The sequence below is a fragment of the Cotesia glomerata genome, linkage group LG5 (genome assembly GCF_020080835.1).
Source record: "Cotesia glomerata isolate CgM1 linkage group LG5, MPM_Cglom_v2.3, whole genome shotgun sequence".
NCBI lineage: Eukaryota > Metazoa > Arthropoda > Insecta > Hymenoptera > Braconidae > Cotesia > Cotesia glomerata.
Window position 1 is genome coordinate 21,940,934 of NC_058162.1, and position 12,744 is coordinate 21,953,677.

Sequence of the window (12,744 nt, forward strand, 5' to 3'; positions counted from 1 at the left end):
AAATTTACAGCAAAAAGAGACTATTGCCTGTCTGTTTTCAAAAAAAATTCGGTTGAATTATCGACAGCTGTTTGGCTCAAGGCTAGAATTTTTAGAGGTGATGTACAGTCATTACTTGCATTTACCGAGATCTAAATGCAATATTTTTGAGCAATTATTTTTAATTCGTGGGCTTCGTGTACGAAATTCCTTGCCAGCCAAGCTTACAGCGATTGATAATTTAACCGAGTTTTGTAGTGCTTGTTTCACTTATTTCATGGAAAATACTGACTGATTTTTTCACTACTGTTACTTGTCTATCAACATGAGAGAAAACATTTATTTTTAAAAAAATCAAATTGTTGAAATAAAAATTTTAAACAATTTTATTTTTTAGCTGAATAAATAAAAATTTGGTAAATATTTACAAGTGGGGTCAACCATTTTAATTTTCTTTTTTTGAACGAAATTTCTATTTGATTTTATTGATTTTTTTTTTAAATACATAAAAATGAGCAATTTAAAAAAAAAAAGTTGACTATCACAATTTTAACAATTTTTGCAAATTTTCAAAAAAATTTATAAATTTTTTAAAAAATTGTGATATTCAACTTGTTTTTTTTTAATTGTTCGTTTTTTTATAGACTTTAAAAAAAAATACATCAAAAACATAAAAAAAAGATAAAATAGAAATTTTATCCAAAAACATGAGAGCCAAAATTTTTTCCAACATTTCAAGACAAAAAAGCTTTCGAAATCTTTATTTTTTCTTTCGCGACGTTTTTTATTATAAAAGCGCCGTAAAAACAAGCAGAATCAAAAAAAAATTTGAAAATGTTAATTTTTTACTTTGTTATGGCCCAAAATGGGGTTGACCCCACTTGTAAATAATCACCCTCGTGAATTATATTAATTCAAAATTGTTTTTTCCAAAATCTAGATAATTTTTTTTAACAAGAAAGTTACTATGATAAAAATTTTTATTTCTTCTGCTAAGAAATAAAATTGTTTAAAGTTTTCAAAAAAATTAATTTTTTACCACAACATTGTTAATTTTTTTCAAAAAAAATTTTTTCTTTCGGTGTATGTAGCTTAATTTTTGTTCTGCTCATTATTTACATTACACTGATCAAATTTTATATTATATTCTTTACTGTCTAGATTTAGTATTATTAACTTATGATGATGATTTTGAAAGAGCTTTGGCGCTAAAATCAAAACAACTCATTTATCTATCCATCATCACAACCAATCTACTAGTTGTTGATTACTTCTTCACTCAAATTAAAATAAATGAATTTTTTATTGAAGATCATTACACGAGCTGAGAATCCTCTGGACAAAAGACGGCGTACCAATTGAAAATGCCCGTATCTCATACAGCTTCAATGACTTGTGGAACAGAACCCTGGAACTTATTTCAGCTAATCTAACGTATACTGGAGTCTACGCGTGTCATGTAACGCTTCGCAGTGGAGGATATCCGATGATTAATGCTAGTGCCAGAGTTGACGTGTTCGAAAAACCTACGTTTGCCAACGAATTGAAACGGGAGACACATGGTGACTATGGATCCGCTGTTACGATTCCTTGCGAAGTTGTTGGCGTTCCTATGCCCAAGATTAGTTGGTACCATAATGCTGAGCCAGTTGATCCTTTCATTGGAACTAAGTAAGTCTTGCATCTCTTTAACCATTAAATTATTTAATTAAATTACTAGTTATTTTTATTGAAAATTTTTAAGGTTTGATGTCAAAGAAGATGGTTTGCTGGTTATCAATCGCCTAACGATGGATTACGCAGGAATGTTTCAATGTCTGGCGTCAAACGATGCGGGTGAATCTTCTAGTTACACTTGGCTAAAAGTCAAGAGTTAGTATTTAATTTTATTATCTTTTTACTTTAATTTTAATAATCAATTAATTAAACAAAGTTAATTAGTTGCTAAAAGTAACGCGTAATTTATCCGACTGATATGTGTATTTTTGTATGTAATCGGCTAAACAGCAAGCAAATCCGGAATGAACTTTGTGAAGAGAGTGCCCCGATGGGCTGCAGGCTACCGAGTAGTCAGGGTACGACAGTCCGACCGGCGCTTTGAATTCACTCATTACCCAGAGAGTAAGATTTAAAATACGAAGATGATAAAAAAGTCAATGGCATACTCGATTCAACGAGAGATAAAGCTTTTGTTTTTTTTACTTAGTTGCGACACGTTCTGTAGATAATCAACAGAAACAAACATTTTTTTTTTATTTTTTTAGTTTGTTCTATATATTTATAATCACTAGGCACAGCTTGACGTGCAACACCTTTTTTTATCATTGCTTGTTTACATTTTCATTTTATCCAACTCATTATCACTTGTGTTGTGTGCATTGTCATCGAAATCACTATGTTCCAATTCCTTAATCCATTTTTTTATAAATTATAAAAATGCAGTAGTTACGAGTCAAGGAATGCTGAGTCGTGATATTAGATGCCGACTTTTTTTTACAAGGAATTTTTGGGACGCATCTGTTTTTTATTTTTTATTTCAATCAATTAAATACACTTTAGATATTCACGCATGAGATTGACAAGTTAAAATTTTTATTGAATTTAATTTTTTTGTTTTTTTCAATTGCAGCTTCGACCCCAATTATGGAGACTGGTCCAAAGAATATAACTGTTTTGGATGGTAAAGATGTAACAATTGTCTGCAGAGCTGTTGGCGCGCCGATTCCTAATTCAACTTGGATTTTTAATGGTAAAATATTTTAATTATTTAAAAAGACATTATAGATTAATTTAAATTGGCCAAAAAAAATTCAGAGGTGGTCAAAAAGTTATTTTTATATAATAATTAACTAGCAATCTTGCAGTCACTATGTGACTGCCGGGACTTGTGAACTATAAATAAATAAAATTTTGCTTTATTAAATAATGACTTTTGTTTAATTGCACTGTACTTTTTTAACGATTGACGTTTTTAAATATATAAGATCATCCCGATGTTATACTCATCAAAAGCTTTCATTCGAGTACCCACATGCATTTTGATATATTTTTCATATATACATATATATAATATATATAAACTAGAAATTTGAAAAGCGCGCTTCGCGCGTGCCTTAATTTTAACCAATAAGAAATCGTGGCCCGTTATTTGCGAGTTTCGACCTTTGACTAACTTCAAGACTTTCATGTATTTTAATTTAGAGGATATATGAAAAAATGATGTGGGTACTCAAATGAAAGGTCCCGATGAGTGTAAAGTCGGGGTGAGCTTATATCTTTAAAAATATCATTAGTTGACAAGATAGTAATATAAGTTCTTAATTATTGACATTTTTAAAAATATAAGCTCATCCTGATGTTACACTCATCAAGAGCTTTCATTTGAGTACCCACATGCATTTTAATATATTCTTCATATATATATATATATATATATATATATATAATATATATATATATATACATATAAATATATGAAAAATTGATGTGGGTACTCAAATGAAAGGTCTCGATGAGTGTAATGTCAGGGTGTGCTTATATCTTTAAAAATGTCAATAGTTCACAAGATACAAGGTCATTTCTTAATTATGTTAAATTGCACTGCACTTTTTTAACTATTGACGTTTTTAAAGATATAAGATCATCCCGAAGTTACACTCATCAAGAGCTTTCATTTGAGTACCCATATGCATTTTGATATATTTTTCATATATACAGATATATAATAAATATAAATATATGAAAAATTGATGTGGGTACTCAAATGAAAGGTCTTGAGTGTAGTATCGGGATGAGCTTATATCTTTAAAAATGTCAATATTTCACAAGATGAAAGGTCATTTCTTAATTATGTATCTAGAGACAGAGCATTTTCGAATACAGCCTAAATACTTATCATTATAAATTGACTATTAGTGAGAATGATATGAAACCTTGAAAAGGCACAACTCCAAGACTTTTCTAATGATACCAAATTTAACCATAAAAACCCATTTTATCATATAAATACACTAGCCACAAAAATTTTCTTATTCTCTTAATAATATAGATTAATTACTGTAATAAAAATTATTTTTCTGGGTATAGTAATTAATATATTAAAATTTCATATAAAAATATCTTATATATTCCTATTAATTTGAATACAATAAAAATTGTTCAAATATTTAATCTAAAAAAATATTTACAATAGAATGTTTAAATAATTAAAATAAATTATTTTCAGATACAATACCAGTGGAAATAGCCGGTCGTGTTCAACTGCTCGATACAGGGGACCTTTCAATCTTAGCTGTGAACGTGAATGACGCAGGAAAGTATACTTGTATACGTTCTAACGATGCGGGCTCCGTCAATGGCTCAGGTTATCTGTCAGTTCACGTTCGAACACAAATCATCCGACCTCCGAGCGACACATCAGTACTTTTGGGACACACAGCAAAGCTTGAATGCAAAGTCTCCAATGACCCAAGTGTCCCGTATGACATCGACTGGTTTTACAACTCCCAGTTGATAAATCGAGCTAGCTCTCGCATAAAAATGCGACATGACGGGACTTTGGAGATCGGCGCAGTCCGTGCATCTGACGTCGGCGATTACACCTGTTCTGTGCTGTCTCCAGGTGGTAATGAGACACGCAGTGCAAGGCTGAGTGTAATAGAGCTTCCCTTTGCTCCAATGAAGGTAGTTGCTGAACGCGTGGAGAGTATTTCCCCGCGATCTGTCAACGTTACTTGGGTGCCAGGATTTGACGGTAACAGTCAGATCAAAAAATTTGTAGTTGAACGTCGAGTAGTGCCAGAAACTGGACCCATAGCCGATTCGCTGTCAAACTGGGTCGTGGAGAATGACAATGTGTCTTCTCAAGTTCGCTGGTGTCTTCTGGAGGAGTTGAAAGCGGCTGCTGCTTATCAATTTCGGGTTACAGCTGTCAATCTCGTTGGCGAGGGACCTCCTTCTGAACCGAGTAACGTTGTGATTCTTCCCCAAGAACCGCCATCAGGACCACCCGTTGGATTCGTCGGGTCAGCTAGATCTGATTCCGAAATTATCACTCAGTGGCAGCCGCCGTTAGACGAGCACTGCAACGGCCACATCCTCGGTTACATTTTAAGGTACCGCCTTCACGGTTATTACAATCAGAGTCCCTGGATAATTCAAAACATCACTAATGAAGCTCAAAAAAATTATTTGCTGTCTGATTTAATCACCTGGAAGGATTATCTTGTACAAGTTGCTGCGTACAATGACAAAGGCGTCGGAGTCTTTACCGAGGGATTGATCATCAAGACTAAAGAAGGAGTTCCTGAAGCTCCACCGACCAATGTTAGAGTTAAAGCGATAAATTCAACGGCAGTCCAAATCTGGTGGAAACCTCCCAATCCCCAAAAAATAAATGGTATTAACCAAGGGTACAAGTTACAAGCTTGGACGGGAGGAAATTTTAGCGAAGAAAATGAATTCAAGGCCATGAAAGTACCACCGAGTCTTTTCGACCCGCTTGCTGAGCAATCGGCTATCATAAGCGGGTTAAAAAAGTACACACTGTACAACATCACGGTTCTCTGCTTCACCGATCCGGGTGATGGTCAGCGAAGCAATCCAATTGAAGTGAGAACCAGCGAAGATGTGCCGAACGAAGTTGAGCATCTTCAATTCGATGATATCAGCGATCGCGCATTGACTGTAAAATGGAGCCCGCCGAGTGAAATAAACGGAGTGCTAACGAATTATCAGCTAAAATATATGATAAAAGACTTGCCGGAATCAATGCGAGTTTTGAATTTCACTTCAGATGTCTTGTCGAGTAAAGTAGAGCAACTTCAGCCAACTACGCATTACAAATTTGAAGTAATCGCATGGACATCAAAAGGCCCGGGAAAGCCGCGAGTTGCTACAATTCAATCAGGCGTTGAGCCAGTTCTTCCAGAACCACCGTCGAAATTAGCTCTGTCTAACATCGATGCGTTTTCAGTGGTTCTCCAGTTCACACCAGGCTTCGACGGTAACTCCTCTATCATCAAATGGACCGTTGAAGCGCAAACAAAACGTAATACCACTTGGTACAATATTTATGAAGTATCCGATCCGGATGCCAGCACAATTACTGTCAGTGGACTGACTCCATTCATGCAGTACAAACTGCGTTTGATTGCCAACAATGTCGTAGGTGCTTCTAAGCCTTCTGAGCCAACAAAAGAATTCCAAACTATCCAAGCTCCACCTTCGCATCCACCTATGAATGTCACTGTTCGCGCGATGAGCGCTACTGAATTACGCGTCCGCTGGATTCCCCTTCAGCAGCTAGAGTGGTACGGCAATCCACGAGGATACAATGTCACTTATACCGAAGTACGGACCAACAAGTCTCAGAGTATCACCATCGACGACCACACTGCCAATTCCTACGTTCTGGAAAATATGGAAGAGTTTGCACTCTACGAAATTGTAATGCAGGCATTTAATGATGTCGGATTTTCTTTACCGAGTCCAAAAGCAATCGAGAGGACTCGCGAGTCTGTTCCGTCAGTGGGACCATCAAATGTCGAAGCTAACGCAACTTCCTCGACGACAATTCTCGTTAAGTGGGGCGAAGTCCCAGTGGAGCATCAGAATGGACAAATCGAGGGCTACAAAGTTTACTACAGCGCAAATGGACGCTCTTCATTTCAGTTTAGAAACATTCCGAAGAACACAACGTTCACCACGACTCTGACTGAGCTGAAAAAATTCGTCCAGTATCACATTCACGTGCTAGCTTACACGCGACTTGGAGACGGAGCTCTCAGTACTCCACCAGTTCGAGTTCAGACTTTTGAAGACGTTCCAGGACCTCCGTCTAATGTTTCTCTGCCTGATGTAAGTTTCTCCAGCGCTCGGATCATCTGGGACACTCCTGAAGATCCCAATGGCGAGATTTTAGGCTACAAGGTTATGTACTATTTGAATAACAGCCAAGAAAGACAATTTTCCAAGGAAGTTGAGGCTGAAGCACGAACCTTCACTGCAACTGGTCTGGAGCCAGAAAAACATTACATGTTCTCAGTTACAGCTCAGACAAAACTGGGCTGGGGAAAGACTGCGTTCGCCCTGGTTCTGACGACAAATAACCGCGAGAGACCACAACCTCCGTCGACACCGCAGATCAGCAGGTCTCAGGTACAAAGCAGGCAGATAACATTCGCTTGGACACCTGGAACTGATGGATCAGCGCCTCTGCGTTATTACACCGTCCAAAAGTCTGAGAATGCTGGAGCTTTTCAAGTTATTCCCGAGCGAGTTGATCCGTCTCTCACGTCCTACACTGTGAATAATTTAAAACCGTTTACATTTTACCAGTTCCGGATCCAAGCGACGAATGACATCGGCCCGTCCGAGTGGAGTGACGAGTCTGCTCAAGTTCAAACTCTTCCTGCGGCTCCTTCGCGGGGAGTAACTGGGCTGAAAGTCGTTCCAATTACTACGACGACCATCGAAGTTCACTGGGACATGATTGAGGAGGTCCACTGGAGTGGAGATCACAACACCGGAGGCTACCGAGTTGTTTATCAGCCGGTTTCAGACTTTCCAACAGCACTTGAAGCTACGCCGAAGCAAGAAATTCATGGGATTAATCAAACTAAAATGATTTTGAGCGATTTAATGGAAGACAAAAATTATGAAATTGTTGTGCTGCCGTTCAATTCCGAAGGAGACGGCCCGCCAAGTCCGCCGGTCACTGTCTACGTCGGAGAAGCTGTACCCACTGGGGAACCTCAGGATCTGATAGCTGAGCCAATTTCCTCGACGGAAGTGTTTCTGAAATGGAAACCACCGCAAGCGAACATGCAAAATGGTGACTTACTTGGGTACAAAATCTTTTACTTGGTCACAGACTCACCGCAGGTGCTGGAGAAGAAACAAGAAGAAGAAATCGAAGTTGTACCTGCTACTTCTCTTCAGCACAGTCTAGTTTTTCTTGACAAGTACACTGAGTACAGAGTACAAGTTCTAGCTTTTAATCCAGCGGGTGATGGTCCGCGCTCGCCGCCTATTACTGTTCGAACGAAACAAGATCTACCTGGACCACCCAGCAATCTTCACTTCACTGAAATCACTATGACGAGTATGCGTGTGACTTGGGACCCGCCGAAACTTCGCAATGGAGAAATTGTCGGTTATGTGGTTACTTATGAAACTGCTGAACAAAATGATAAGTTTAGCAAGCAAGTTAAACAAAAAGTCACGGAAACTAGTCTTCTGGTTCAGCCGCTTGAAGAAGAAGTTACTTATACGTTTATGGTACGTGCTCTGACGATTGATTTTGGCCCTCCTGTGTCAGGCAATATTACCACTGGTCCCCAAGAAGGCTCTCCAATGGTCCCGACAGCTCTTACTGTTAGTAAAACTGTCTCCAGTGTCGAGTTGAAATGGAAAAATGGCGCTTCTGGAAAAGGACCTATTCTGGGGTACTACATTGAAATCCGTAGAAAAGGTAACATTATAATTGTTTATTATTTATTGTTTATTTTATTCCAATAAATTTATTTAGATTTAAATTGCGGAGTAAAATTGTAATCTATATAATTGAGAGAATAAGGAAAATTTTGTCTCCAGAGTATTTATATGATAAAATGAATTTTTTAAATTAAATTTAATATCATTGGAAAGGTCTTGAGCTGAATTTGTAGCTTTTCAATGTTTCATATGCTTTTTTAAAATAGTTAATTTATGATGATAAGTTTTCGAAGTATTTATATAAATAGATTTGAATTTCGCGATAAACGTCAATTGTATATTTATTTATTTAGTTTTGTTCATGTCAATGTGGTTAAAAATCAAAAATTAATTTATATAATTAAGAGACTAAGAAAGATTTTGAGTTAATATTTACAAGTAGGGTCAACTATTTTAATTTTCATTTTTTTTAACGAAATTTCTATTTTGATTTTATTGATATAGTTTTTTTTAAAAGTACATGAAAAATGAATAATTAAAAAAAAAAAAAAAAGTTGAATATCACAATTTTCTAAAAAATTTATAAATTTTCAAAAAATTTTTCTTAAGCTTCTTAAAGTAACAACTAATACTAATCAAGGTAAAAATAATTATTTTGTTTCAATAAGTATTTTTGGTGGTCTAATTTTCTAGACAAAAAATATTAAAAGGTAAATATTTACAAGTGGAGTCAACCATTTTAATTTTAATTTTTTTGAACGAAATTTCTATTTGATTTTATTGATATATTTTTTTTTATAAAATACATAAAAAAATGAATAATTAAAAAAAAAAAAAGTTGATTACCACAATTTTAACAAATTTTCAAAAAAATTAATAAATTTTTTATAAAATTGTGATATTCGACTTCTTTTTTTTTTAATTGTTCGTATTTTTATGTACTTTTCAAAAAAAAAAATAGGGTTGATTCCACTTGTAAATAATTACCAGATTTTGTAACGGGTATATCTTTATCGTAAATTGGTTTTGATATTTTTCAGCGATAGTCATTTATGATTTGAATAATTGAGAGAGTAAGTTTTGGAGGAGTTTTGAATAGTTTTTTGGTTCTATAAATTTGTTCCGTCATAATTGTCCATCGAATTATTTGTAATTGATCCTAAAATAGCACTATTATTTTTAAAATTTATTTTAAAAGTACCTAAATTATGCACAGTATGATTATAAATATCAAAAAATCATCAAGCCAAAGTTTTCCTATTCACAATCTATAGATCTCGGCAGCCGCATAGTGACTACATATTTACATTATTAAAATTTTTTCTATGAAAATTTTTATAAAACAATCTAAATAATATTTTATTAGAATAAAATATTTATAAATATTATTTTAAAAAAATAGAGGATTATGTCATATCCTCATGTGGTTATTTTTTTTGAGACAGCCAAGGAAGATTGGCAGCATTGTAAGTTTATTAAAAAATACCCCGATTGGATTTAATTTTTTTGTTGAATAAATAAAAAATAATTTATTAGGAGTGCATGAATTTTTCATGAAAAAAATGACTCCCTTGTATTAACCAATTTATTTTAATTACATTAGTTTTAGAGTGTGAGGTAGTTTGTAATTTAATCAAGTACTTGTTGAAATTTGGTCATCTGTTTTTGAAATAATTTGAATTAATAATTAAAATTCTGACAATAATAATAATGAATTTTTTATTTATCAGATGACTCTCGGTGGCAGACGATAGGAAAGAGCGACAATGGACCGCTAGACGACTACACGATATCGTACCAAAATCTCTTACCTTCAACAGCGTATCTCTTCCGAGTAATCTCTTACAACCGCTACGGTATCAGCTATCCCGCTTACTCAACAGAAACAATCTTGACACCTTCAAAACTGTATCTCGAGTACGCATACCTTCAGCATCGACCGTTTTACCGGCAGACGTGGTTCATGGTGACACTTGCGGCCACGTCTGTCGTAATTATTATCATGGTGGTGGCGATTTTGTGTGTCAAGAGCAAAAGCTATAAGTACAAACAGGAAGCGCAAAAAACTTTAGAAGAGTCAATGGCAATGGATATTGATGACCGTCAAGAGTCAGATCTTTCGCTTTACCGCACACGTCCTTCCGGTGGTGCTTTAAGTATTGGAAATGGCTGTGGGACTTTAGGTAAACGTGGTACTATCGCCAGGAAGTCAATGCACCCACCACCACCACCTTTACACGGTAAATCCCCGCCGAGGCCTTCTCCGGCTTCCGTTGCTTATCATAGTGACGAAGAAAGTCTTAAAGGATATGATGAGAATCCTGATGATAGCAGCGTTACGGAAAAACCTTCTGAAATTAGTTCAACAGACTCTCAAGTAAATTTTTTTTATTTATAAAACATGATACTGATAGCAGATAGATGATCATTTTTTTTTTTATTAATAAATTAGTGCTACATTCATTTTTTGTAGATTTTATAGGAATCTAACTATTGTATTTGTCCTATTAATGCAACTAAAAAATTTGGTAAATATTTACAAGTGGGGTCAACCATTTTAATTTTCATTTTTTTGAACGAAATTTCTGTTTGATTTTATTGATATATTTTGTTTTCAATACATAAAAAAATGAACAATTTAAAAAAAAAAAAAAAGTTGATTATCACAATTTCAACAAATTTTCAAAAGAATTTATAAATTTTTTTGAAAATTTTGATATTCAACTTTTTTTTAATTGTTTTTTTACATACTTTTCAAAAGAAATATCATTAAAAAAGATAAAATAGAAATTTTATCCAAAAACATGAGAGCCAAAATTTTTTCCAACTTTTGAAGGCAAAAAAGCAATCGAAATCTTTATTTTTTTCTTTCACGACATTTTTTATCATAAATGCAACGTAAAAATAAGCGGAATAAAAAAAAATTTTAAATGTTAATTTTTCACCTAGTTATGGCCCAAAATGGGGTTGACCCCACTTGTAAATAATTATCAAAAATTTTGCTATTTATTGACTCAGCTAAGTTGGTCGGTTAATTTAGAAATTACAGCAATTTAAAATTTTCAAAAATTTTAACTTTTTACTGTCTCTCCCTGCAATAACTTTTGAATGCGATAACTTACTAAATTGCTGTAAATTTTATTTGAAAACTCATTAAATAAGCTTTAATTTATATAGCTATATATTTTCCTAGATCAATAAGTTTAAAAATGACAGCAATTTAAGAGTTTCAAACTTGAGGAAAATTGTCAGTTTTATTGGCTTTTGGCGCAATTACTATTGAATTGAATAAGTTATTAAATTCCTGTGAACTGCATCTGAAAGCTTATTACATAGGCTTATATTTATCTATCTATATATTAAAAAAAAAAATTAAAAAATTTTTTTATTTTCCGGTTTATTTGATCAAACTTTCCTTTTGTGTTCGTTTTTACATTTTATTAAATAAATTTATTTATGTATTTTCTCAATTGTTATGCCTTAGTGTTTATATAATTTTTTTTTTTGCAATAGTTAAAAAATACAATTTTGAAAAAATGATCAATTTGTTAATTTCAGTATCATAAAATAATTAATAGTAAATTTTTTAGAATTTTTTTAATAAATAAATTTTTAATTATTTTTCAGGGTTCAGAGAGTGAAAATGAAAGTGTTCAATCAGATCCACATTCATTTGTAAACCATTACGCAAATGTCAATGATTCATTACGACAATCATGGAAAAGGCAAAAACCAGTGCGAAATTATTCATCGTACACTGACTCAGAACCAGAAGGTAGTGCTGTAGTAAGTTTAAACGGCGGTCAAATAATAATGAACAATATGGCACGATCAAGAGCACCGCTGCCTGGTTTCTCGTCATTCGTTTAATTAAGCAACGGCTTCAAAGAAATCAATTTATTAAATGGAGATATAAATTGTCGATTATTTTATCGGCACTATTGTGATATATACATTGTTAGATTATTAAAATGTTTTTAATAATATTTATACGTGCGGTTATTAAATCGATCTCGATAACGAGGATTCAGCATTATTAATGCTTTAGATAGAACTTTTTTTATAATTATTAATAACGAAATAATACTATTATTACTATTCAATTATTGAACAAAATAATGAAGCTTTATTATTGTATGTATGTAAACATGGACATATGTCACTTTCATATCACTTAAGAATAATTAGATCTCTAATCATCAAATACATACTCGTGCCACTTAATCTGCCGTGATTAAATAATTAATAGAATAATTAAAAAAAACAAACGACAAAACATTTGTTAAAATGATTTTAATCTTCAAGATGTACTTTAGATTACAAAATAAT

The 12,744-nt window shown here is 33.6% G+C and overlaps 1 protein-coding gene across 5 annotated transcripts in view; it reads left to right on the top strand.

Annotated features, from left to right (window-relative positions):
- Positions 1 to 12,592, top strand: part of LOC123265853 (protein sidekick) — a 42,521-nt gene extending 29,929 nt beyond the window's left edge. For 2 of the 5 annotated variants that reach the window (XM_044729791.1, XM_044729792.1), the window contains 8 exons: positions 1,291 to 1,650; positions 1,724 to 1,851; positions 1,987 to 2,100; positions 2,609 to 2,728; positions 4,205 to 8,452; positions 9,861 to 9,881; positions 10,146 to 10,792; positions 12,043 to 12,592. In XM_044729791.1, the coding sequence (XP_044585726.1) occupies positions 1,291 to 1,650; positions 1,724 to 1,851; positions 1,987 to 2,100; positions 2,609 to 2,728; positions 4,205 to 8,452; positions 9,861 to 9,881; positions 10,146 to 10,792; positions 12,043 to 12,285 (5,881 nt within the window). In that variant the 3' untranslated portion in view covers positions 12,286 to 12,592. The remainder of the gene's footprint in view (positions 1 to 1,290; positions 1,651 to 1,723; positions 1,852 to 1,986; positions 2,101 to 2,608; positions 2,729 to 4,204; positions 8,453 to 9,860; positions 9,882 to 10,145; positions 10,793 to 12,042) is intronic. The other 3 variants (XM_044729793.1, XM_044729794.1, XM_044729795.1) reach the window with 3 other exon arrangements.
- The last annotated feature ends 152 nt before the right edge of the window (positions 12,593 to 12,744 follow it).